We start from the raw sequence: 27,999 nt of genomic DNA on the forward strand, positions 1-27,999 counted from the left end.
GGCTCAGTGCACGCAGCAGCGGCCGGGCTCGGGGCAGCGATGGGGGCTCTGCAGCTGGCTCAGGAGTGGGACCGGCTGCTCTACTGGGGGGCCGGAGTCGTCACTCTGCTCTTCACGCTGCTGGCAGCCTTCACGTTCCGTCTACTGCTGGATTACCTGGGGAAGTGGAAGGCGCTGAAGTCGATTCCAGGGGTCAGCCCCTGTTACCCTCTGCTGGGAAATACTGTGTTCTTGGTGCGCAAAGGGGAAGGTAATGGCTGCCCAGAGACATAGCGGTAGCTGCCTGCAAAGCTAGGGTGACCAGATGTCCCGATTTTATAGGGACAGTCCTGATATTTGGGGCTTTTTTTAATATGGGCTCCTATTACCCCCCATCCCCTGTCCCAATTTTTCACACTTGCTGTCTGGTCGCCCTACTGCAAACCCATTTCCCTCCTGGAGGTGCTGCCTGAAGCACCCTCTCTCCAGGGTGACCACAATGCCCTGGGGATCAGCCTCGGCCACAGGGCGTACAGCGGTGTAGACATTTGTTAGGTGCTCGGGAAGTGGCTGGGGATTTCCTGGGGCTGTATAAGTAGGAGCTGTACTGGCCTCATCACTAATTATTGTTGTAGAATAACAGAGTAGGAATGAGCTGTTTTTATGTTAAAGACTTTTCCCCCAAGTTGAAAACAAAAACAAAACAGTTCAATACTCGGCATTCTGCTGCATTTCTAGATCCGGGCAAAACAGCCAGGCAGTATTACTGAGACTCTACTTCAATCAACCAAAACCCCCCAGAAACCAATGACAAGTCTTTATGGTTCCTGAGGTATTTCCCCCCCCCTCCCGCGCTATTTCCAAAGAGTTTATAATTTGATTATAATTTGTTTCTTGAAAACAAGCTCTTAATTGTGATGTCCTGTCCCTTTAACTCCACAGTGAGATAGTAAAAATATCAATGTGCATGGATTTCTGTGCTTATTGTACCTGTGCAAATATGGGCTTTTGCGCTGTATTATTGAGCCTTGATTTTTTAACAAAAGGGATCTTTCAGGTAAGTTATACCTGAAGTGGAATGAAGGAAAAGGGTTATTTAGTTGCTTTAGCTTTGCTGCAGGGTGGGTGTGGTGGTTGTGCTGAAGAAGACAATACTATAAATGTACAGGGCCAGTTTCTGTCATAAAACTTAGAAACAGTCAACTATTTTTGGAAGAACAGGCATGATTGTGACAGAGGGCTGTTTGTAGATACAAAACATTCTATGCATTCTATGATCCATTCTATGCATCTGAAGAAGTAGGCTGTAGTCCACGAAAGCTTATGCTCAAATAAATTTGTTAGTCTCTAAGGCTACGTCTACACTACGGTGGGGGGGATCAATTTCAGATACGCAAATTCAGCTACGGGAATAGCGTAGCTGAATTCGATGTATCTGATCCGACTTACCCTGCTGTGAGGATGGCGGCAAATCGACTGCTGCGGCTCCCCCGTTGACGGCGCTTACTGCTACCTGGGCTGGTGGAGTACGTGCGTAGATTCAGGGGATCGATTATCGCGTCCTGATGAGACAGATAAATCGATCCCTGAGAGATCGATTTCTACCCACCGATCCGGGCGGGTAGTGAAGGCAAGCCCTAAGGTGCCACAAGTACTCCTGATCTTTTTGCGAATACAGACTAACATGGCTGCTACTCTGAAAACAATGAGGAGTACTTGTGGCACCTTAAAGACTAACAAATTTATTTGGGCATAAACTTTCGCATCTGATGAACTGGGTTTTAGCCCATGAAAGTTTATGTCCAAATAAATCTGTAAGGATGGCACATACTCAGTGTGGTCACACAAAGGAGCTGTGAGGAGATGGAAGATGCTGGTCCGGTCGCACACAGGAGCTGTGAGAGACTCAAGCATGCTCAGTGAAGAAGGAATCTTCAGAGATTTTTAGCTCTTAAGATCTAGCAAATCTCTACCGAACAAGTACAAAACGTTTTTTTCCTAAGGCTAAAAATGATCAAATTAGTGGGATGGCACAAGCAGGACCGGCTCTAGATTTTTGCCCCCCCCACCCCTGCAAAAAAAAAAAAGACTGCCCCCTCCCCCCCCCCCTTTTTGCCTTTTTGTGGCTTTTACACATGTTTGCACTTTGCAATGTTTTTGTTGGTTTGGTTTGGTTTGGTTTTTTTGACTGGGTGCGGTACTGATGCAGCATTGGGCAACGACTGCATCTGAATCTGCTTAAGCTGGGTGTATCTGCCTGAATTTCTTATTGAGACAGAGGAGCTGAAAAGCCCCATGGGCCACTAGAGCGCCTGAGTAATTCGTGCCGCTTGTAATGTGTGCGGAGGGGAAATACAGAATAGAGATGACATTTCAAGAGGCTTAAATCACCGCATGCTTTGCTGCCCCGGTGTCATGTCTGGATCTCTTGAAGGAAGGCTATGGGGTTGTGCAGCCCCGATCGGAGAGAGCCCTTGGCTTTCCTGGGCATGCTCTGTATTTCAGTCTTACTAGGAGCTGGGCTGCCGCTTCTGAGCGCTTTCTGCTACTTTCGCTCATTTAAAATGAGCCTGACGTTCCCCAAATCATTAACTGAAATGGGTAAGGAGCGTGCTGGAGAATTGCCTGCTGTCTGACGGGTGCTAATTCTGACACTGCCACTTGATCAAAGGGTCGGGTCATTATCTTTAAAAAGTTGTGCCTGAATGAAAGGATTTCTCCTGGCTCAGATTCGTTTCCAAGGGGGTAGGGGAGAAGAGAAGAAGGGGAAAGCCAGGCTAACCCTTGAAGGGGTATTTCATGGCACTGTCTCCCTGAGCCCCACCGGCTGTACTGCAGCGCAGGGTTACCTGGCTGGTGGCACTGACGGTGTTATTGGCCACTGGGGGCTTCCTGCCTGGCCCTGGTAAGTTCTCGACGGCTTTCTCGTTGTTCCTCGGGGGATTCAGGCTGTAGGGCTTTAGGAACGTGAAGTTGCTCTTGGTGGACTCTGGGGCCAGGCAGACTTTGTAGCAGTAACCCGGAGGGCCACTGCCCGCCATGTCCAGGCAGTTGTTTGACACTTTGTTGCCTGAGGAGAGCTGGGGCTTGATGTTGGAATTTTTGAAGACGTCTGCCGGAATGCCACCCCTGGAAATGTGCGCCCCAAGCACGTGCTTGCTTTGCTGGTGCCTAGAGCCGGTCCTGGGCACAAGGTACATTCCTGACACACAGTCCACTCCCCTGCATGGAGGTGTTAAGGCATTTAAAAGTAAAGGTCTCAAGAATTTTTTTAACATGAGCAAAACAACAACATATTTTTTAAAAAAGAACAGGAGTACTTATGGCACCTTAGTGACTAACAAATTTATTAGAGCATAAGCTTTCGTGGGCTACAGCCCACTTCTTCAGATGTAGCCCATGAAAGCTTATGCTCTAATAAATTTGTTAGTCTCTAAGGTGCCACAAGTACTCCTGTTCTTCTTGTGGATACAGACTAACACGACTGCTACTCTGAAACATATTTTTACTTAGCCTTGTTCCTGAAAACAACTGAATGGTTTTGGCTGAAATTTGGCTTGTGGTGAGCACCTGGCATGGAAAATTGCAACCCAAACTGTTAAAGTTTGGCAAAATTATAAGCAACTAAAAATGAGGCCGTATAGTGGAAAGTGTCAGGCAACGTTAATAATAGGTGGTGACCCTCTGGTCTTTTGTGTAGAAATTTCTCTTGAATGTGGACTCTAGCATTATTGTGGAATAAGAACATAAGAACATAAGAAAGGCCGTACTGGGTCAGACCAAAGGTCCATCTAACCCAGTATCCTGTCTACCGACAGTGGCCAATGCCAGGTGCCTCAGAGGGAGTGAACCTAACAGGCAATGATCAAGTGATCTCTCTCCTGCCATCCATCTCCACCCTCTGACAGACAGAGGCTAGGGACACCATTCCTTACCCGTACTGGCTAATAGCCATTAATGGACTTAACCACCATGAATTTATCTAGTTCTCTTTTAAACTCTGTTATAGTCCTAGCCTTCGCAACCTCCTCAGGTAAGGAGTTCCACAAGTTGACTGTGCGCTGCGTGAAGAAGAACTTCATTTTATTTGTTTTAAACCTGCTGCATGAATGATTTATTAATCTGCACAATCTGCACAATCTTATTTCCCCTTTTATCTCAGATGCTCTTGGTGCCATTTTAGAGGGTCTCAGTTAAGGTCTTTAAAGTCAATCAGTAGAGGTTCTCTTGTACTTAATAGATGATCCTTACCCCTCCAAGGATTTATATTCCATCTATCATGTTGTTCAGAAAAATTAATCAGTGTGAGGATGGGCTTGTGCTAATGCACTGGGCTGGGAATCCGGAGAAATGAATTAAATTCCTAGCTTTGCCATAGACTTCCTATGTGACCTTGGGCACGTCGCATAATCTCTTTGTGTGTCAGATCCCCATCTATAAAAGGGGGATAAAAATATTTCCTTTATACTCTTTCATTTGTCCTTTCTATTTAGGTTGCAAGGTACCTGTGTCTGTACAGTGCTTATCACAATCTCGACTGGGACCCCTAAGTGCTACTATAATCAAAATAATAAATAAGTGCAAAACATACTTGGTTTGTCACAGTAGCAAAACTAACACTGCAGTGAACTCATGATCAATTACATGATTACAAAAGTTTTAGTTTTGGCCTATTCAAATTGATTTTTTCCACCCCACAGATTTCTTTAATCAAATAGTACACATCTTCAAAGAATACAGGAATCTACCCCTGCTAAAACTTTGGATAGGACCATTGCCTTTTGTGATTTTATATCATCCAGATGCTGTGGAGGTGAGTGTTCCTATCTCATGTTTAATAGATTTGTTTGTATAAGTCATACAATTTATGACAGTTATTCTCTAATTTGAAAGTTTGTGTTTGTTTCATCTCCAGATTTTAAAAATGGCTGGTCATGAAGGACACATGCCAGTCACCAAACTTCTTGTTACATCTAGAGCTTAGGCTTCATGCTGGTCTCCTCCTCCCTGCCTGCCTGCCCTCCCTCCCTACTTTAGTGCAGATGTTTTATAACTCTAAGCACTCAGGGGAGCACAGGGACTGCATGTCAGATGCTCCTCCCAGTGGTATGTTGCATGAGCTAAAGGGATGACACAAATCATTCCCTGTCAGTGCAACTGAGACACAATACCCCTGGTGTTCTCTCTGCCGGAGTGAGTACCATCCCCTTTGCTCTGGCAGGTGCAAATAGTGCAGTCTAGCCCTGCATGGTTTGTAGTTCGCTTAGAGATAAATGCAAAATTTCTTCTTCTGTGTCTTTACATTGATTAAAAATACTTCTGTGATTCTCTGAGGAAATGTTGATCCGGGTTTTGGACTGTGGAAAACCTTAAACTTCACTTCGCATTATCAACATAACAGGTTCTGAATGCAGATACTGTGTTAATGATCCACTAGTTTAAAACATCAGTGTTGCGCTATTATCTTTGAGGTACAGTTGTTTTTTTATTATCAAGTGATATACGGGTGAGATACATTTTATTGTATTTATTAAATAAAGTGCATACAAAGAAATCTCTCAACAGGACTTGAGGACTGATGGAAATGATATAACTTGCATCAATCTGATAAAACTGAAAAAAAGTGTTTTAATTAAAACCATAGGCATTATTTTATAAAGGAGGATGCATTATTTAAGGCAACTCTGTTGTTCAGGTATCTCTTCTGCCACCGATTATCAGGACACTTGTTTATGTATTTCAGTATATAAAATCTGCCCACTACATCAGCCTCTAGGTGTGTATGTAATTCAGTCTTTAAATATATGCCCAAGTAATTCGGTCTTTAAATATATGCTCCTAGGGGTGAAATATATGCTCCAATGTCACCCCTAGGAGCCCCTTCTACCCTATGCCATGGACTGGAGACAATCTGCCTCTTCAGTATGCTCCCCCATTCCTCCTGACCCCATGGAAATACCTCTGGGGATATATCAGTTCTGTGGACTTAAGAGGGGTAGTTGAATAAGCTGCTGGGGGAGTCCCTGGAAGCACAGCACCGGCTTAAACCTGCAGAATTCCTATAAAAATCTACTAGTCCAACTAAAAATCCAGGAGGCTGACAAAATGACTTACCTTACTGGTAATAAGAGTCTGTGTTTGTCCCCGACCCTTTCCCAAGAAAGCAATCCATTTTTTGCCTCTGAAAAGACTCTTCTTCACAAACTTGTGGTTATCGCTCTCAGCTCTGCTTCAGAGACTGACCTCCCTTGTCTGGGAAGATGTTGCTGCCTTGGTGTAAACCATCCAACCAGAAATCAAGTTATCTTCACAACCTGAAGGGCTAGAAACTTAACTTTAAAAATGAAAGCTTAGATTCTTCACAAGATGGTGTCATTCCCCAAGAAAGACTCCTACTCTAGTTGGGCAAAGACTGTAGATGTATTACATAAATAATTATATTCTGTGTCTCATGTTTAATATTACTGTTAAGTAGATGTACTTTTACCAGTTACATGAGAGAGACAGAACCTCTGCTGCAGTTCAGGTTGTCAGTCCAAATATCCAGCTTACCTTTGGCCTGGGAGATATTGCAATATATTAAAAAGGAATGTCACATTCATACTATTGACTATTACAATCCATTGGAACATTTTCCTGCTCTTACAGTGTAGTATCAAAGTGATGTACTTTTATTTTGATAAATATTTCCTTGTTAATGATCTCTCCTGTACCTCCAGGGTTTGTAAAGTTGACTGAGCAATACAAAGCTATCTTTGATTGTAAATGGGTGTTCAAGTTTATAGGAGAGCAGTCATAGCTTTGAATATATTTTGCAAATACCCTCCTCCTAAAAAATGGAATGAGTATACAGTATTACCAACTTCTTCTTTTAAAGAGATATTTCCCCTCTGTCTTTTCTCCTGCTGGTAGGTTGTTCTAAACAGTTCAAAGCACATAGAAAAATCTTTTCCGTACAAATTTCTACATCCATGGCTTGGCACAGGACTTCTAACAAGGTATCGTAATATATAAATAGAGTCATGTACCTTTAAAGTTATGCAAAGTTTAATTCTAAGATATATATATTTACTGCCTAGATTAGAATATGTTATATTTTATTTGCTAATAAGCAGATAAAAGCATAATTATGGTCTGAATATTAGAATCTAAAGTACAGATGCCCAAAAAGCAGCTTTGGGCCCATATTGCTGGCAGGGCCATAAAATGTGGTCCTCCTGCTACCATCTGGAGTCTAGAAAGGATCAGTTCTTGAAAGGATCGTGCGCTGTGAGGACTGTAAATGGGACTTTAGAGCAAACGATGTAACAAGACCTCACTCGGATGCACCGAGCTCGAGTTTTCATAATTGATAGAAATAACTTTTAATTCCTCAGCAAAAGAATATCAGTCAATTATAATCCAGCAATATCAAATATTCTCCCCACACAAATGACACATTTAGTCTCATTGATGTAGCCCTCAGCTGTCCTCAGACTCAACTTCATTAACTTCAAGGCGAGCCATGTGCAAGGGCACCCACTCGAGGCTCCCAACTCCTCTCCCATCACCTTTTTGTGTCTCCCTGATGGGGTTTTTCTAGGCTGCACATTTCCCTGCCTATACTGTGATATTCCCAGCAAGCCAGACTGTCTGAACAGGCCAGTGTCTGTGTTTTGCTTTTTCTCCAAAGGCTATAGACAGTTTAATTGCACACAGTTATAAGTTCCCACACAGCTCTTTCTAAGCAGGCACATTTATTTTTAAGGTGAAAGGATTACAGGGAATACATATTAAAAAGAATAAAAGAACCTACACACATGCTGAAAAGCTTACCAAAGATGACAGCCATCACACCCTACTCCAGCAGGGGCTTTGGTATGAGTCAGTCCTTCCAATCCACCAAAGGGTTTTTCTGTAGTTACAAGTTCATTACAGCTTTTGCTCAGAACAAGCACGCCCATGCATAGGTTCATCTTTTCTTTACACAGCTTGGTCCTTTGATCTTGGGATTCTGGGATTAGGGAATCAGCTGATGATTGTCCTGTCCTTAGGGTGCAGTTGCATAACCATGGGTGGGGTAGGGGTGTGTGTGTGAAATTTGCTTTCACTTCCCTCTAGATATTTCCCAGGAAATCCATTTCACTGGTATTATCCCAAAAATCCATTTTTGTGTGCCACTTTGTTCAATATAGTCATTTGATCATCCAAGCCCACAACCATTCATTTAATGCAATGGACCCTAAAGTTATGTAAACTTAATTCAATAAGGTCTCCCAAGTATATTGCGGGAAATTGCCATATCTGTCACACTTGGGTTAAACTAAAGTATTTCAGTCCTCAGGAGACTAAACTGTTGTGTGCTACAGGCAGAGAACAAGAAAGACTAAGGTGCTACCAATACCCAAGGCCCTTGCAATGGCAGGGAATTGATTAGGTAAGCTACGCACAAATGATCTTGGTTGGTGATCCACACACTGTGCTGTTGAGGATGGCATCCGGATATATGTTGGGAAAATAACACAGTGGGGCACAGACTATCCAACAAATTCTTGGACTGCATTGGAGACAACTTTTTATTTCAGAAGGTTGAAAAAGCTGCTAGGGGGGAAGCTGTTCTAGACTTAATTTTAACAAATAGGGAGGAACTCGTTGAGAATGTGAAAGTAGAAGGCAGCCTGGGTGAAAGTGATCATGAAATCATAGAGTTTGCAATTCTAAGGAAAGGTAGAAGGGAGAACGGCAAAATAGAGACAATGGATTTCAGGAAGGCAGATTTTGGTAAGCTCCGAGAGCTGATAGGTAAGGTCCCATGGGAATCAAGACTGAGGGGAAAAACAACTGAGGAGAGTTGGCAGTTTTTCAAAGGGACACTATTAAGGGCCCAAAAGCAAGCTATTCCGCTGGTTAGGAAAGATAGAAAATGTGGCAAAAGACCACCTTGGCTTAACCACGAGATCTTGCATAATCTAAAAAATAAAAAGGAGTCATATAAAAAATGGAAACTAGGACAGATTACAAAGGATGAATATAGGCAAACAACACAGGAATGCAGGGGCAAGATTAGAAAGGCAAAGGCACAAAATGAGCTCAAACTAGCTACGGGAATAAAAGGAAACAAGAAGACTTTTTATCAATACATTAGAAGCAAGAGGAAGACCAAAGACAGGGTAGGCCCACTGCTTAGTGAAGAGGGAGAAACAGTAACAGGAAACTTGGAAATGGCAGAGATGCTTAATGACTTCTTTGTTTCGGTTTTCACCGAGAAGTCTGAAGGAATGCCTAACATAGTGAATACTAATGGGAAGGGGGTAGGTTTAGCGGATAAAATAGAAAAAGAACAAGTTAAAAATCACTTAGAAAAGTTAGATGCCTGCAAGTCACCCGGGCCTGATGAAATGCATCCTAGAATACTCAAGGAGCTAATAGAGGAGGTATCTGAGCCTCTAGCTATTATCTTTGGAAAGTCATGGGAGACGGGAGAGATTCCAGAAGACTGGAAAAGGGGAAATATACTGCCCATCTATAAAAAGGGAAATAAAAACAACCCAGGAAACTACAGACCAGTTAGTTTAAGTTCTGTGCCAAGGAAGATAATGGAGCAAGTAATTAAGGAAATCATCTGCAAACACTTGGAAGGTGGTAAGGTGATAGGGAACAGCCAGCATGGATTTGTGAAGAACAAATCATGTCAAACCAATCTGATAGCTTTCTTTGATAGGATAACGAGCCTTGTGGATAAGGGTGAAGCGGTGGATGTGGTATACCTAGACTTTAGTAAGGCATTTGATACGGTCTCGCATGATATTCTTATCGATAAACTAGGCAAATACAATTTAGATGGGGCTACTATAAGGTGGGTGCATAACTGGCTGGATAACCGTACTCAGAGAGTTGTTATTAATGGTTCCCAATCCTGCTGGAAAGGCGTAACGAGTGGGGTACCACAGGGGTCTGTTTTGGGACCGGCTCTGTTCAATATCTTCATCAACGACTTAGATATTGGCATAGAAAGTACGCTTATTAAGTTTGCGGATGATACCAAACTGGGAGGGATTGCAACTACTTTGGAGGACAGGGTCATAATTCAAAATGATCTGGACAAATTGGAGAAATGGTCTGAGTTAAACAGGATGAAGTTTAACAAAGACAAATGCGAAGTGCTCCACTTAGGAAGGAAAAATCAATTTCACACATACAGAATGGGAAAAGACTGTCTAGGTAGGAGTACGGCAGAAAGGGATCTAGGGGTTATAGTGGACCACAAGCTAAATATGAGTCAACAGTGTAATGCTGTTGCAAAAAAAGCAAACATGATTCTGGGATGTATTAACAGGTGTGTTGTGAGCAAGACACGAGAAGTCATTCTTCCGCTCTACTCTGCTCTGGTTAGGCCTCAGCTGGAGTATTGTGTCCAGTTCTGGGCGCCGCATTTAAAAAAAGATGTGGACAAATTGGAAAGGGTCCAAAGAAGAGCAACAAGAATGATTAAAGGTCTTGAGAACATGACCTATGAAGGAAGGTTGAAAGAATTGGGTTTGTTTAGTTTGAAAAAGAGAAGACTGAGAGGGGACATGATAGCAGTTTTCAGGTATCTAAAAGGGTGTCATAAGGAGGAGGGAGAGAACTTGTTCACCTTAGCCTCTAAGGATAGAACCAGAAACAATGGGTTTAAACTGCAGCAAGGGAGGTCTAGGTTGGACATTAGGAAAAATGCCGGAGCCCTTGGGTAGTGGCCGTGAGGCCCAGGGATCTGGCGGTGATTTAAAAGGCCTTGGGCCCTTTAAATCACCGCTGGAGCCCCAGGGTCCTTTAAATCGCGATTTAAAGGGCCCAGGGATCTAAAGGCCTTGCCCCTTCCAGTTGAGGCTCTTCCCCCTGCTCAGGATCCTGTCCCTGCTACCAGTAAGTCCCTTAATTTACTTTCACCCCTGGTGAACCCACACCGTCCCCCACAAGAAAGCTGGCCAATTGTGCAATGGGGAAAAAATTCCTTCCTGATGCTTACAGGTGATTGGCTGAAACCCCGAAGAATGAGTTTTGATTATAACCATTGTCTTAACACAGAGCTGTAAATGAGCATGCTAAGGGCAATGCAGACACACCTGTTCTCCCCATCATCCATGAAGAAAAGGGACAAAGGGTGGGATTCATAAATTCACAGATTCTGAGCTCTTAGAACCTCATTGTTCTTAGAACTTAAGTGCAGCTGCTGGGGTGTAATGAAAAGTAAGCTTGCAGACAGAATCTGACTCACAGTCAGCTTGGATTTATGTGCTATATCAAATACATAAACACACCACCTTTATCAATTATGCACACTTATCACCTCTGCTGAACGGATAGTCTCCTATTATTATGAATCATGATTATTAGGGGAATGCCAAGGGACCAACCAATATCAGGGCCCCTTTTTGCTAGGCACCATACACATTCACAGCAGTAGATACTCCCTTCCCTAAAGAGCTTACAGTATAAGTAGACAAGACAGACACAGGGTGAGGGAAAGGGATATGACCCACAAGTGAAGTGAATAATGTGGAAGCACAAATGTCATAGTAGAGCTATGATTTTTTCTGAAGGGGGGTAGGAGGAGTTTCACAGAACAGAAAAGGCAGGAAAGGAGAGTGATGAGAGGGATAGAGCAGATGAGAAGAGGGAAGGGAGGAAGGTATGGGGCAAGTCAGATGTGGAGGGAAGCTGAGGTATAGAGACTTTGGCTGTTTGCTCCAGTCCCTTCCCCCAGTCAGCACAAGGCAAAGAAAATCCAGTCAAAGCTGTGGAAAATATTATCAGTGTTCATGGGTCCCTGCTTCAGTTGCTTCTACTGCTGCTCTGCTGGCTTTGGCCTCTGGCTGGCTCCTCTCTGCTGTTTTTTGCCCCAGAGGACATGTGCCTGGGGAGGGAAGGCACCTAATGTCCACAGTGGATGTCTCCCCTGTACAGTTCTGGGGATGTCATTCATTTGGGAGGGCTGGCCCTGGCTAGGCCCAGTGCTGCTCAGAGGTGGGGGGCAAGTGGGGCAATTTGCCCCAGGCCCCACAGGGGCCCCACAAGCCCTGACCAAGAATCCCTTTCCTGGCTAGAGGCGCCTTTTTACTTACCCGGTAGCGGTCCGGGTCTTCGGCGGCATTTTGGCGGCGGGGGGCCCTTCAGTCGCTCCGGGTCTTTGGTGGCATTTCAACAGCGGGTCCTTCAGTGCTGCCGTTACCGAAAGGTACCGGGTTTGCCGCAATTGGTAATGCTGCCGCAGGGGGTGGCCGTGGTTTAGGGCAATACATGGGGGGGATATCCTCCCAATAATCAGCCTTGTGAGGGGCAGAAGCTTTTGGGAATAGAGGGGCCTGAATTTGTACCTTCTTTAAGCGACGATGAGCCTTATCGTCCCACAAAAACCAATAGTCCATTTGCCCTGGTGCTTGGTTTTCCAGTGTCAGGTGCAAGTGGGTTAAATGGGTAGGAATATTAAAGGAGCCATACTCGGGCCATGCAGTCCCCAGGGCTGGCCAATCCTGGGTACAAAGTTGTAAAAAAACACGTTTTTGACATCCCTTTTTGAACACCGGGTAAGGGCCATTTGCTTAACATATAATTCAAAGGACTATTCTTAGAGGAACAGGAGTACTTGTGGCACCTTAGAGACTAACAAATTTATTTCAGCATAAGCTTTCGTGGGCTGCAGCTCACTTCTTCAGATGCATAGAATGGAACACACAGACAGAAGATACAGAGAACATGAAAAGGTGGAAGTACGCATACCAATTGTAAGAGGCTAATCAATTGAGATGAGCTATCAGTAGCAGCAGAAGAAAAAACTTTGAAGTGATAATCAAGATGACCCATAGAAGGTGTGAGGAGAACTTAACATGGGGGGAAAAAAATTCAATGAGTGTAATGACCCAACCATTCCCAGTCTCTGTTTAGACCTAAGTTAATTGTGTCTAATTTGCATATTAATTCGAGTTCAGCAGTCTCTCTCTGGAGTCTGTTTTTGAAGTTTTTTTGTTGCAAAACTGACACCTGAACTCGAATTAATATGCAAATTAGACATCTCTATTGATTGGCCTCTTACAATTACAAGTACTCCTGTTCTTTTTGCGGATACAGACTAACACGGCTGCTACTTTGAAACCTATTCTTAGAGGGTTTAACCAGAGACCCACCCATCTGCTTGCTGACACTCTAACAGAGAATTACACAGAGAACAGAGGGAATTATGGCCTAATAGGATCCTATTACAGGGATTTTTACTAATATTGACCGCTACAGGGGATGGGACAGAAGGATCCCAATTCGACCTCAGAGCTTCATCGCACGCGATGGCTTTCACTCTGAGGAATTACGAATGAGAGGCTCAGTTCCGTCCACATACTTAACGCCCAAATGTATAAGACAGAAATTTATTAACCGGTTAACCAGAACAGAACCAGACCAGAACCAGATAGTGTCTCCTTATCCTATTAGGACTCACCTTATCAGAACACGAACCCTAGGGGCCGCGGTGAAGCAGAGAAAAGGGGCGAAACACCCCGTTGGCGCCGTTCCCTGTTCGCCGCAGCCATCCGAAGTCCAATGTCCGAGCTAGGAGGGTCCCGGCGGAGTCGCCAGTAACTGTCACCGAAATATCGGGTCCACCTAGCTGAGAGCCAATTACAGCCAGATAGGGATAAGGAAGAGTTGCTTTATTTTGCAGAAGAAAGGAGAGCTTTGCACCTTGGTACAAAGACTTTGTCTCACACACATTTTACAGATCTTTTATACACATTCAGACAAAGGCCCTTGCCATGTTAACACTTGATTGGTGGTTGTCAGAGCCGTGCTTTTGCTATCTGGTTAGTGAAAACTGGCTTGGGACCAGCTTTAACTACCTTAAGACCTTGAAAGGCAGTTGAAGACAGTTGAAAAATTTAGTTGAAACCCTGAAGACAGTTGAAAAATTTAGGCTACTGGGTACTTAAGGTGTTTGCTTCCCCCTAATGGCCGCTGGCTAACATAACAGCTACTGGCTGTTAAGGCGGGGTACTAGTAACTTTTACACTGCCAAAGACGCAGAGCGACTGAAGGACCTGCCACTGCACACTCGGAGTGCTGCCCGGTTAGTATGTCTGCTCCCCCCGCTTTGCCCCAGGCCCCCTGAATCCTCTGGGTGGCCCTGGTTAGGCCCCACTTTACTCCTCCCCCAGTGCAATAGTACCTACTTATGCTATTCTGGAAGCACAAGTCTAATATAGATATCTGCCATTTCTGATCTTTTGTAAATATTTTGGTGATTTTTCCCCATAATTTTTTGCTATTTAAAGACTCAGAATGAACTAACACTGTGGCTGGATCTCAGCAGGCTGCATTCCTGACTTTGACTCTATAGACAAAGGAGGGTCAGTTCAAGAAAATGATCAGTTTGGGGACATTTAAAAATAGGAGATTTTGGGGGAGGTGCAGTGGTGAGCTCCCTGCTCAAAACAGGAAGATGCTGTGTTCCCAGCTGAAACTATCTGAGGCCTGGTCTACACTATGAGTTTAATTCAAATTTAGCAGCGTTAAATTGAATTAATCCTTCCACCCGTCCACACAACGAAACCATTTATTTCGAAATAAAGGGCTCTTAAAATAGATTTCTGTACTCCTCCCCGACGAGCGGAGTAGCGCCAAAATCGATATTGTCATTTCGAATTAGGGTTAGTGTGGCCGCAATTCGATGGTATTGGCCTCCGGGAGCTATCCCACAGTGCACCATTGTGACCGCTCTGGACAGCAATCTGAACTCGGATGCACTGGCTAGGTAGACAGGAAAAGCCCCACGAACATTTGAATTTCATTTCCTGTTTGCCCAGCACAGGAAAGCATAGGTGACCACAGAGAGCTCATCAGCACAGATAACCATGCAGGCCAATAATTGAAAAAGAGCACCAGCATGGACCATACAGGAGGTACTGGATCTGATTGCTATATGGGGAAAGGATTCAGTGCTAGCAGAACTTCGTTCGAAAAGATGAAATGCCAAAACTTTTGAAAAAATCTCCAAGGGCATGATGTAGAGAGGCCACAATAGGGACTCAGAGCAGTGCCGCGTGAAAGTCAAGGAGCTCAGACAAGCCTATCAGAAAACAAAGGAGGCAAACAGTCGCTCTGGGTCAGAGCCGTAGACATGCCGCTTCTACGCTGAGCTGCATGCAATTGTAGGGGGGGCCACCACCACTACCCCACCTCTGACCGTGGGTTCCAAGGCGGGGGTAATCTCATCAGCCACACCTGAGGATTCTGCGGACAGGGAAGAGGAGGAGGAGGAGGAGGAGGAGGATGAGCTCACGGAGAGCACACAGAACTCCATTCTCCCCAACAGCCAGGATCTTTTTCTCAGCCTGACTGAAGTACCCTCCCAAGCCAGTACCCAAGACCATGACCGCATGGAAGGGACCTCAGGTAAGTTTACCTTTTAAAATATAAAACATGGTTTAAAAGCAAGTGTTTTTTAATGATTAATTTGCCCTGAGGACTTGGGATGCATTCGCGGCCAGTACAGCTACTGGAAAAGTCTGTTAACGTGTCTGGGGATGGAGCGGAAATCCTCCATGAAGCTTTCCTGGAGGTACTCCAAAAGCCTTTGCAGAAGGTTTCTGGGCAGTGCAGCCTTATTCCGTCCTCCATGGTAGGACACATGATCACGCCATGCTAGTAGCAAGTAATCTGGTATCATTGCATGGCAAAGCCTGGCAGCGTATGGTCCCGGTGTTTACTGGCATTCAAGCAACATCCGTTCTTTATCTTGCTGTGTAATCCTCAGGAGAGTGATATCAGTCATGGTAACCTGGTTGAAATACAGGAATTTAATTAAGGGGACAGAGGTGGCCATTCCTACTGGACTGTTTGCCTGCAGCTGAAAATAAATCCTTCCCTGCAGTTAGCCAAGCGGGGGGGGGGGAGGGGCGGGAGAGGGGAATTGGCGCTGAGCTTTTCGCCTTTGGCTAGCAGGGATCTTCCCTGATACCAGCCACGCGGTGGGGGGAGGGGTACAGTGATCATCCCAGAGAATTGGATGGGCGGGGCGGGGGGCGGTTAGTTTGTTTTCTGCTGCTGAAGGTTAGCAGGAAAACCGCAGCAGTCAACGGGCTTTGTTTGGTATGTGGGAAAGGAGGGTGCAGAAGCCGAAAGACAATGGCTTGCCATGGCCGCATGCAAGCCGAATTCTGTTGCCCGGACCTGCGTCTGTGATCTCTAACACCAAAGCCACAGGCACTCAATATTAAGATGGAAAATGCGACCTTGTACTGAAATCACATGTGCTATGTAATGTGAATAGTGTTGTTCACCGTGAAAGAGTATAAGCATTGTTCTGTAAAATGTATCTTTTTAATAACTTCTCTCCTTTTTTCCATCCCTCCAGCAGCTGCAAATTTTTCAAGCCTCCCTCCTCCGTCCCGAAGGCTATCTCAGATAAGGCGGCGGAGAAAGAGGACGCGAGACGAGATGTTCTCGAAAATAATGGAATGCACCCGCAATGAAAGATCTCATTTGAATGAGTGGAAGGACACGGTATCTAAGTACAGGAAAGATGCCAGTGAACGTGAGGTAATGAGGGATGCTCGAGATGCGAGGTGGCAGGCTGCAACGCTGGGGCTGCTGCATGATCAAACGGACATGCTCCGGCATCTGGTGGAGCTTCAGGAACGGCAGCAGGATAACAGAGTGCCGTGGCAGCCGCTGTATAACCTCCCTCCCCCCTCACCATGTTCCATAGCCTCCTCACCCAGACGTGTAAGAACGTGGGGGCAGGGGAGGCTCCGTGCACCCTCCCACTCCACCCCAGTGGACAGCCCAACCAAAAGGCTGTCATTATATTGAATTTTTTCAGTGGCCTTTTACTTCCCTCCTATCCTCCTCCCAAACCTCACCCGGATTACCTTGTCGGTTCTCTCCCTATGTTTATAACCAATTAATAATGAATACATGATTTTTAAACGATAGTGACTTTATTTCCTTTAAAAGCAAGCTGTGATTTAAGGGGGGAGGGTGGTTTGCTTACAGGGAATGAGTCAATCAAGGGAGCGGGTTTTCAACAAACAGAACTTTCATACCATAGCCTGGCCAGTCATGAAACTGGTTTTCAAAGCATCTCTGATGCGCATTGCTTCCTGGTGTGATCTTCTAATCGCCTTGGTGTCTGGCTGCACATAATCAGCAGCCAGGCGATTTGCCTCAGCCTCCCACCCCGCCATAAAGGTCTCCCCCTTACTCTCACAGAGATTGTGGAGCACACAGCAAGCAGCAACAACAATGGGGATATTGGTTTGGCTGAGGTCTGATCGAGTCAGTAACGAGCGCCAGCGACCTTTTAAACGGCCAAACGAACATTCTACCACCATTCTGCACTTGCTCAGCCTGTAGTTGAACAGCTCCTGATTAATGTCCAGGCTGCCTGTGTATGGCTTCATGAGCCATGGCATTAAGGGGTAGGCTGGGTCCCCAAGGATAACTATAGGCATTTCAACATCCCCAACAGTTATTTTCTAGTCCGGGAAGTAAGTCCCTTGCTGCAGCCGTCTAAACAGAGTTTAAACAGAGCCGTTTAAACTGAGGACGCGAGTGTCATGAACCCTTCCCGGCCAGCCCACGTTGATGTTGGTGAAACGTCCCTTATGATCCACAAGTGCTTGCAGCACCATTGAAAAGTACCCCTTGCGGTTTATGTACTGTGTACCCTGTTGCTCCGGTGCCAAGATAGGGATATGGGTTCCATCTATCACCCCACCACAGTTAGGGAATCCCATTGCAGCAAAGCCATCCACTATGACCTGCACATTTCCCAGAGTCACTACCTTTCGTAGCAGCAGCTCAGTGATTGCTTTGGCTACTTGCATCACAGCAGCCCCCACAGTAGATTTGCCCACTCCAAATTGATTCCCGACTGACCGGTAGTTGTCTGGCGTTGCAAGCTTCCACAGGGCTATTGCCACTCGCTTCTCAACTGTGAGGGCTGCTCTCATCTTGGTATTCTGGCGCTTCAGGGCAAAGGAAAGCAAGTCACAAAGTTCCATGAATGTGCCCTTACGGATGCGAAAGTTTCGCAGCCAATGGGAATCGTCCCACACCTGCAACACTATGCGGTCCCACCAGTCTGTGCTTGTTTCCCGGGCCCAGAATCGGTGTTCCACAGCTATAACCTGCCCCATTAACAGCATGGTCTCCAAAGCACCGGGGCCCGCGGTTTGATAGAATTCCATGTCCATGTCCTCATCACTCTCGCCACCGCGCTGCCATCGCCTACTCCTTGCCGCCTGGTTTTGCAGGTTCTGGTTCAGCATAAACTGCACAATAATGCGCGAGATGTTTACAATGGTCATGACTGCTGTGTTCAACTGAGCGGGCTCCATGCTTGCCGTGATATGGCGTCTGCACTGTTCACCCAGGAAAAAGGCGCGAAATGGTTGTCTGCCGTTGCTTCCCTGGAGAGGGGGGAGGATGTACCCAGAACCGCCCGCGACAATGTTTTTGGCCCCATCAGGCATTGGGATCTCAACCCAGAATTCCAATGGGCGGAGGAGACTGCGGGAACTATGGGATAGCTATGGGATAGCTACCCACAGTGCAACGCTCTGGAAATCGACGCTAGCCCCGGTACATGGACGCACACTGCCGAATTAATGTGCTTAGTGTGGTCACATACATTCGACTTTATACAATCTGTTTCCAAAATTCGAATTATATAAATTCAGATTAATCCCGTAGTGTAGACATACCCTGAGACACAGGCTAGGACTCCTCTTAAGATTGCAGCAGGGATTCAGCATAAGGAGCAGACAGGCTAGAGTAGCTAAGGAGAGAAGGCCCACTGGCTCCTTTGGCCAGGCTGTGTTGTGATGGTGCAATATTAAGCACATCCATACCTCAAAGACTAGCAGTAGTTGGGAGAGGGGACTGGAGAAGCATCAGTGACACCCCACTAGACACCCCAGCAGAGGGGGAAGGTGGAGTAGACTTGGCTCACCCCAGAATGAGCCAGATGGCTTGGGAGGCTGGGATCAAGCACCCTGAAAGAGCTTTATGGGAAGAGGGAGAGTAGTTGGTCTCATTGCAATAGAAACAGCTATTTGCAGGGGACAGGGACCACAGAAATGTATACTTGGCCAGTCTCCGTCCCATTACCTTAACAGCTCTGTGGGAGATGAATCCTCTTCTCTGAGAAATGTTTGGTAAATGATACCGATGTAATAAATTGGACATTAAGCAGTAACTATCCCTAACCCTCACTTTTCTACATAGTGGAAAAATGAGGGAAGCCACCATTTACAATTCTCAGTGAAGGTGGGCTTAGCCAGAGCTGGGTTGCTAAATATTTAACAAGGGCTTTTTATTTACCCTTCTCCTCATCCACTTACAGCTCAAGTGCCTTCTCAGTCAGCCCTTGCCTTAGGATAACTTTTTGTTCACAGTATTTGTCTTGCAGCAGCTACAGTTAGCACCAAGCTGTTAGGAGCACTGTGTGATTAGAAGAATTTTGTAGCAAAATGTACTTCCACTTTGCTCCTTATAGTGAGTGGTGCTGGCTGCAACTACCGACATTAATTTATGTATAAAAAATGTTACAAGTCATTAGAGCCACTCTTTACTGTCATCAGTGAAGATGGACTGACAAAGACTACATTGTCCACTGGCAACATTTGAAAAGATTAGCTCTAAGAATCTATCTACCAGTTTTAACTACTCTGGTGAAAGTAATTGTATATTCACTGAGCAGTTCAACAAACAATTCATTGTTTCTTTTTTGGTGAGGTTTTTTATACTTAATTTCCAACTCTTTATTTTGTAGCACTGGAGATAAGTGGCATTCCAGAAGGAAAATGATAACTCCCACGTTCCACTTCACAATCTTAGCTAATTTTCTAGAAGTTATGAACGAACAAGCCAATATTTTGGTTGATAAACTTGAAAAGCACGTTGACAAAGAGCCCTTTGATTGCTTTCTAGACATCACTCTCTGTGCACTGGATATAATCTGTGGTAAGTCCTGGTGATGATTCAACAGTTGCTATAAAAGTGCTGTAAATGATGAGGAGACTACAGCTGTCCACAATGCTACAGTTTCATTTGTTGAGATAATTGACAAAAAAGTACTGGTCTTCCACAACTACTTTTGTATTATCAATAATGAACACATCTTTTCTGTTTTAATTATGTTTGTATCTATCTGAACAATCAAACATTGTGTTATGGGGTGGAACAGGAATATGGAATCTAACCTGAGGGAGAGTTAAAGGAAGGAATATTAGGACTAGACTTACAAAGAGACTACACATTTTAAAAAAAGAGAAACGCCATGAGATGAGGATGTAAATGGCTGCAATGCTTTCATGCAACACCTGGCCGTATGTTCTCAATGTACTTCTGGCTTTCCATCCAGCTAAAGTATTCTTAATAAGTTTCTCTTTTCTCTTTCTAGAAACTGCAATGGGCAAGAATGTCGGTGCACAGAACAATAGGGATTCTGAATATGTCCGTGCTATTTATAGGTAAGTGTAGCTCTTTCAAGTCTGTCTTATAGTTTTGTTGATGTAGGATTGAGAATGCCAATGCCAGCTATAGCACCTCAAATTTTTCTAAAGCAAAATCCGGTAGGACAACCAGGCCTGCACAAGAGCAACAGTTCACCTACGCACAAGGCCCGCTGTGCAAGTTAGGTCTTTCATTGCCCATGTGTGGGGATAGGGGAGTGTATATAGAGGTAGAGTGGCAGGACGATGGTAGAACCTATGCAAGCTGTATGTGCACAGACGAGACCTCTGTAATGGCTCCACAAGGCCAGCTGCTATAATGTGTGAACATGTTGCAGTTGAAAATCAGCCCTTCCATAGCTAATATTGGATGGACTAGTCACCACAGCTCCTTTGAGCCTTCTTTGGGGCGGAAGCAGAGGAGGGGGGACACTGAATCTACATAGCACATTGGGCCCAACTCACTGTTGTTTTGCACCTTGTATACACATTTACACAGTGCAAAGTGAGTGTGAAATGGTGTCAGGTTAGAATGGTAATGTTTTTCACTCGTCGTGTGTTAGTGTAAAAGACTACGGGAGGTGCAACACAATAGTGAAGTAAGAATAAATTAGAGTCACACCCTAGCAGTGTAAAGTGACCTTACATTGAGTGTAAGTGTAATTTATTCTAATTCCAAGGCCCCTTTTTTTTGCCACAGCAGTATAAAAGCGCGTTAATGACCATAGAATCAGACCATACGGGTCTACATCAGATTATATTAGAACAAGCATTGCATTGGTAATACAATTATTTGTTTTGTGACTGATCCTATTGGAAATGCAGATTAATATTGTGGACTTCAGTAGAGTTATTCCAGATTTACATAAGTGTGACCAAGAGAAAAAGTTGGCCCTAGGTTTTTTTTTCATATTGGCAAACTTCTTGGATTAATACTGATTTGTATGGGAAAATAGATTTCACTGGACAGAAGCATTTCTATAAATAAAAATGTGAAATGTATTATAGCCGATACTGAGCATTATAATTAATTAAAAGTGGATTGAGGGCATCCCTAAAGATTAGACAAAATGGTTTATGTCTGCTACGTCAAGTAGTACTTGCATCATCCTGTCCAGGACCAGGAAATTTGTGAATGTGGTGACAGGAAATTTAGACTTTATTAGGCTCTTGTGGACATGTTGTGAATATGTTTTTAGAAATAAATATTATAATGCTATTTTTCTTACCCTAGGATGAGTGACCTCATTCACCATAGACAGAAGTCTCCTTGGCTTTGGTCTAACTTGATGTACCCTATGTTCCAAGAAGGAAGGGAACAAACTAGAAACCTCAAGATCCTTCACAGTTTTACTGACAATGTAACCCGTTATTCCTTTTTTCTACTGTGTTCCCATCAATAAGGAGAAATAATTTAGTAAATATAGAGATTCCAAATTGTGAAAGTGGTGACAGAGAATCAGCCATTGGGAACATCACCTTATCTGTGGTACATATATAATAGGAGATCTGAATGTTTATGATAATCAGTCCCTAAAGAAGTCCTCTGAAGAGGAGAGAATGTGACTTAGAACTTGTTGCTTGAGTGTTGGTTTTAGCCAATGGGTCACTCTCACATGGTAATAGTATAACTTAGTTGTAACTGGTGGTAAAAAAAAGAAAATCACATAGAATAATTCTAATTGCTTTAACATGCAACGTTCTGAACATTTTACAATAATCAGATCTCTACACCCTAAGGCCTGTAACAGCTAAAATATTTTAAAATGGCATTCTGCTTTGTCCTGGTGCTTTGTCCAGTACTTAAATATTTCAGTTCAGATCTGAATTTTGAGAAAATGATAGAAATTTAGACTGCATGGAAAACTTAAAAATAAAAACCCCAATGAATACACTTCAGCAAGGAAAAAATACATGGAGATGACCTATTTTTTATAAAAGTCCACTATTTTCTCTTAATTTTAAATCCATAGAAGTAACATCTGATTTTAATTCATTTTCTCGAGCTACAATGGTGTGCTTAACATGGGTTACCATTCAAATCCTGTCTTTCTTTCTATAACAAATTGATGCTGATTTCCATTCTGTGTGATGCACTATCACTGTACAGTATTATAATATTGCTTACTACAGACACGGTGTTGAAGACTCAGAAATGAAGGACAATCAAAGCAAAGAGCCAGCATGGACTTAAAAATTCAGATTCTACATGATTCACAACCCTGACCTGTGCAAACTCAGTGTACAATAGGAAAACAAATACTAAGGGAAATACTAAGGGGGTGGGTATAGATGTTGCTTAATATCACCAACTAGTGCATAGTATGGAGTCAGCGGTAGAGTCAGTCTTTAAATATCTGGGATAAAAGTTATTTTAAAGTACGTGTATTTTAAAATACGTGTATTTAAAGAAGTGGCCACACACTTAGATTGTGGTATCTAAACTGTGGAAAAAATAATATATTGATTTATTTATATTTAAGGTTATTGCAGAAAAAGCCCATGAAATAGAGAATGACACACAACAGAAAGATGACTTTGATGACAACTGCAAACAAAGTGCACCCAAAAGGAGAAGGGCTTTTCTTGATATGCTTCTCAGTACAACTGATGATGAAGGGAACAAACTGAGCTACATGGATATTCGAGAGGAAGTGGATACTTTCATGTTTGAGGTACTCCATCTAAACTGAATGGTCCCAATCTCTTCCCACAATGAATCTCTTTATACTTCTAATCATTTTTGTCAGCTGTCTTTGGACCCTTTCCATTACACTTATATCGGTTGGGATACAGGATGACTGGAAATGCTCACACTGGGTGTGGTTCCCTGCCGTACTGCTCCAGTTTTTTGCTGCTGTAACTCCGTACTCCCGGAGGCAATGGAATTAATTGTACTGTGGTTGCTATTACTCTATGGCATAATTAGAGTACATTTGATTAAAATTAAACTACTTGTACTAAAATCTGTTGCTAGTGAACATTCTCTTGTTTTCTTTAGCATATAGTACCTGAATGGCTGAGTTTTATGTTTGTAATATACAATCTTAGCAAAATTAAATTTCTTTGCCCTCTTCTGGTAATTGATGGTAATACTGTATATTTTGTCATGGGATAGTAAAGATAGTGAGTAACTAAAAAGTCAGGTATATTTACATTTCATTATAATGCGGTGAAGAAAGGCAAATGCCCTTCCAACAGTTGACTGAGGAAAAAATAGTGACTTTAAGATTGCTATATAGTGTTTAAATTATTGTGACTGTCGAGAGAGATTTAGTGGGTCAATATGTCTATAAGGAAGCAATAGCAAACCTCTTCCTCATAGAGACTGAATGTGGAGGAAGACCCTTAACCCAGCCAACATAGAAAAGCTAAGTAATAGAAGAGAGCTGGCTTCTGCTTATTAATTATTATGATTTGTTTTAGATTTTTTCTTATCTTAGTCTCCATCCATTCTATTACATAACTGGTTATTTCTTGTTCAGTCTTGGGTACCAAATTGTTACATGATTCGTATAGTCTTACTTTTTCTTCTGTATCTATACAGTTAGACTACACCATTATAATATCCCGTATAATATCCCTAATTCTTTGTATATATTTATCTTCATATGCATGAGGATAATGGAGATCTGAACATCTGAGTAAATCTGTACTCTTAGGGGCATGATACAACAGCTGCTGCTATGAACTGGGCCATCTACTTACTTGGATGCCATCCTGAAGCCCAGAAGAAAGTTCACAGAGAATTGGATGAAGTGTTTGGTAAGTGTCTACTCTTTTCTTGGATGTGGGTGTAAGATTGCATGGTACAGTATATGGTTTACATATTCATTTCTGTGTAGAGGTTTAAAAAGGCAAATAAACCACAGTACTGCCACTGTATGTGCTGTAACTCTTATGTGGCGATATCAATGTCACTAGGACTTGGTTGGATGCTAAGGGAATTGTAACAGATTTCAGTACTTAGATTGTAAACTTTTTTGGGCAAGAACCATCTCTTATACATTTGTACAGTGCCTAGCACAATGGGGTCCTAGTCCATAACTGGGGCTCTTCAATGCTATCTCAATACTAATAATAGTTTAAGGACATCACAAGAATGAAAATTGAGATAAATGATTCAAACTCATAAGCACAGTGGTGCAGTTGTAGTTTGGTCAATATTTAAGATAGCTGTGAGCCTCTTAAAATAGCTTGTGTGTTTAATCTGATTAGGATAGTTGTCTCTCACACCCTTGTTGTGATTCTGATCAGGGAACTCTGACCGGCCTGTCACAATGGATGACTTGAAGAAGCTCCGATATCTTGAGTGTGTTGTTAAAGAAGCCCTTCGTCTCTTCCCTTCTGTTCCATTCTTTGCCCGCACCACAAGTGAAGATTGCCATATTAGTAAGTAGTTCTCAGCCTTTTGTCTGTATTCATCATGTTAGGTATGATAAATATCTGCTCCATCAGGGTGGTGCCCGCATCAAGAATTGGTTTTTAGCTTTGTATCTATTTAGAGAAAGCGACTTACTTCACTGGCATGTTGATACTGTTTTTACAGGAGGATTTAAGATACCAAAAGCAACAGAGGTAGTCGTGGTTCCTTATGTGCTGCACAGAGAACCGGAGATTTTCCCAGACCCAGAAGAATTTAGGCCTGAGCGATTCTTCCCTGAGAATTCTAAGGGAAGGCACCCATATGCATATGTGCCCTTCTCTGCTGGACCCAGAAACTGTATTGGTATGTAGTAAAGTGTAATAGGTCCCATATATGTTTATTTTCTTACCACTTGGGTGAAGGTGCCTTTGCTGTAGTACCCACAACAGAGCCTATGAATTTGAATGGAGATTTCAGGTCTCTGTGGCTGATAACTGCAGCAGAGCAATTTTTACCAGTATCTCACATTATCATTGTCACAACATTTTCTTTCTTCCCGTGGGGTTCGTCAGAGTCCACATTACACCCACTTTTCCTCCTTACTGGGACGTGCTCCATATGTAGCACTGTATCATGCTAACTTCAGTTCTGCTCAAGAGGCCTGGACACATTCTCAAGACTCCAGAACCCATCAAAAACACCCTGACAACTCACTAGGGGACAACATGAGCCACTGTCTTTCTCTCCTTTCCCTTTGGATATGTTTGCTGGCTACACAATGATCTCAACCAGCAGGCTGGAGGGGAAAATTTAAGAACCCTCCTCTGTCTTCTGTACTTATTGCTGAGGTGTTCACTGAATTCCTAAATTTGTAAGCTGTTCAGGGTATGGATTGTGTCTGCAATTGTTTCTCTGAAGCACCTAACAGAGCTATGGGTATTAAAAAATAAACAACTTTTGGAGTATTGTGTATATTATATAGTTGGTGTGACATCAGAGAAGCTGTCCCTCTATTGATCCTTCATCTAGAAGCACTATTCTACCACAAATGGGTCAAAATACTGAAAGGAAGGTAAATTTCCATTGGTCTGATCTCATTTCATTTTCAGGATTTCATTCCATTTTGTATGGGTCAGTCCCAATGACAGAAGCACCACAATTGGCAATGCTCTCAGCAGCAGGTGCTGAGATTCTTCTGTCAGCAGTGCGAAGTTATAGTAGACATTCTCAGGAGTCCAAATATTTAGTGAAGCTAAAATTAACCCGCCCCATCAAAGATTACACTTGATCAGATCTTCGTGTGTTGAAAGTTGATCTAATTTATTATACCCAGGCTAATTAATTATTGCTTCACCCAAAGAAGTCTGGACGCTTTGCAGACATAAAGATTCCTGCATAGATAGATGGCAGTCTGAATAGACAATGTACAGAGAAGGGGTTGAGGGAAGGGTGAGATACAGCACAAGACAACTTTTTAAAATCCACACCTCTTTTGAGTTAAATCTTTGGCTAAGGGCTTGTCTGCACTTGAAACACTGTAGACCTAGCACTGTCTACCCCAGGGGTTAGGTTGGTATTGCTGTGTCTCTCAGGGAAGTGGATTTTTCACGCTCCTGAGAGATGAAGCTATACTGATGTAAATTTCTAGTGTAGACCAGGGCGAATAGTTTGGTCCGTGACCCTTATCAATTTGCTTAGTTCTTTTTTTATTTCTATTTTTTTGCCCCTTCTCTTTTCTTGTAAACCTTTGATCATCTGCCTAATTCCTCCGCCTCTCTACCACACCAGCACACTCCACTTTTAGGATAAAAAATAGACATAATTCTGTCCTTCCTCTTGTGCGTGCACATCCATTCAACCCTGAATTTGGCCCATATTGGTTTATAATCTGTGACACAGTTATTCCCATGCTGGATTTTGTGGGAAACCTTTGCCATGTAATTACGAGTACTAAACTACTACTGTTTCTGTTCCAATTTAACTTGAAGGCCAGCGCTTTGCACAGATGGAAGAGAAAGCTGTTCTAGCCATCATCCTACGACGCTTTTGGGTGGAAACTAGTCAAGAGCGAGAAGGGCTTGGCCTCGTGGGAGAACTAATACTTCGCCCAAATAAGGGCATCTGGATCCAACTGAAGAGAAGAGAGTGTGTGTCAGAAGAAGAAAGCTCACAAGGATTTTAGATCCTAAAACATGTGCTCAGCAGTATAATGTAGTGCACTCTGATCACAAAATCTTTTTACAGAATTGTAAATATATCAAAATATTTCAGAATCTCTAGGCCTTTTGTACTATAAACATTTAACTCAGGATATGATCTTTCCCTCCCATTCAGATGGCAGGATGTCTCAGAAAGTAGCATTGACAGTTGATACATCTTGTATCCTTACGATCCATTGTCCTGGCATATTCCATCATCTTTTCTGAGATGACCATTCATGTCGCTCCTTGAAATGGTCAGTTGACTGACTTCTCACCCTTGAGGAAAAGTTAATAAGGTTTAGGACATGCCCAGTTTCCACTCTCCAAAAGTAGGGTTATGGAGGTTGCCTTCTAACCATAGTCTCTTAATTGCCAACACAAAGTGCTGTTATAGTCTCCATTAGAATATTTTTGATGGATGAGTTCCCTTATGTGAGGGAAATTAGACAACTGTAGTTCTCGCATGGAACTGTGGCAGGCTAAATGTAGATGACTTTATGTGAATTTGGAGCTATCTGCAAACAATGAACGAGATCCTTGGCTGGTGTGAATCAGCTTATCTCTGGGAACTTCAATGGAGTTGGGTGAGTTTACACCAGCTGAGGATCTGGACCAGTATATTTTTAGTTATTATGTTTGGGAGTTTTTGGTGAATTTATTCACTAATTTGTCATGTGTTAAATAAACTCCACTCTCACTTACAGCACTGTAGCCCTCCTAGCTTCAGTAGGGTTTCACTACCATAAGAGGAGAATTTGTCAAATGACTTCAAGTGTGCCTATTGAAGGAAAAGAAATATTTTCCAACATGTGTGTGTTCTTTACAGTTATCTTTGAATGTTATTGTGCCCTTGATTGTTGGATTAATTTGTCATGTAATTTATAGTATGATAAAATAAGCTCAGCTAGCAGTTGATTCTCATTGAGATTTATGTAAATCTCTGCATTTTAAATTATTGTAACCATTTATAAAGGAACTAAGTATCAAA

The 27,999-nt window shown here is 43.2% G+C and overlaps 1 protein-coding gene across 1 annotated transcript; it reads left to right on the forward strand.

The window, feature by feature from the left end:
• On the forward strand, positions 1-27,999 carry LOC101952270 (cytochrome P450 4V2-like). The gene is made up of 11 exons (XM_065596799.1): positions 1-250; positions 4,680-4,792; positions 6,892-6,977; positions 19,763-19,953; positions 20,393-20,462; positions 21,679-21,805; positions 22,928-23,119; positions 24,107-24,209; positions 24,702-24,836; positions 24,994-25,173; positions 26,799-27,999. Exons 1-11 carry the CDS (start codon positions 40-42, stop codon positions 26,990-26,992), a joined length of 1,602 nt encoding a protein of 533 aa, XP_065452871.1. The 5' UTR covers positions 1-39; the 3' UTR covers positions 26,993-27,999.

Source organism: Chrysemys picta, chromosome 5 (assembly GCF_011386835.1).
Source record: "Chrysemys picta bellii isolate R12L10 chromosome 5, ASM1138683v2, whole genome shotgun sequence".
Taxonomy (NCBI): Eukaryota; Metazoa; Chordata; order Testudines; family Emydidae; genus Chrysemys; species Chrysemys picta.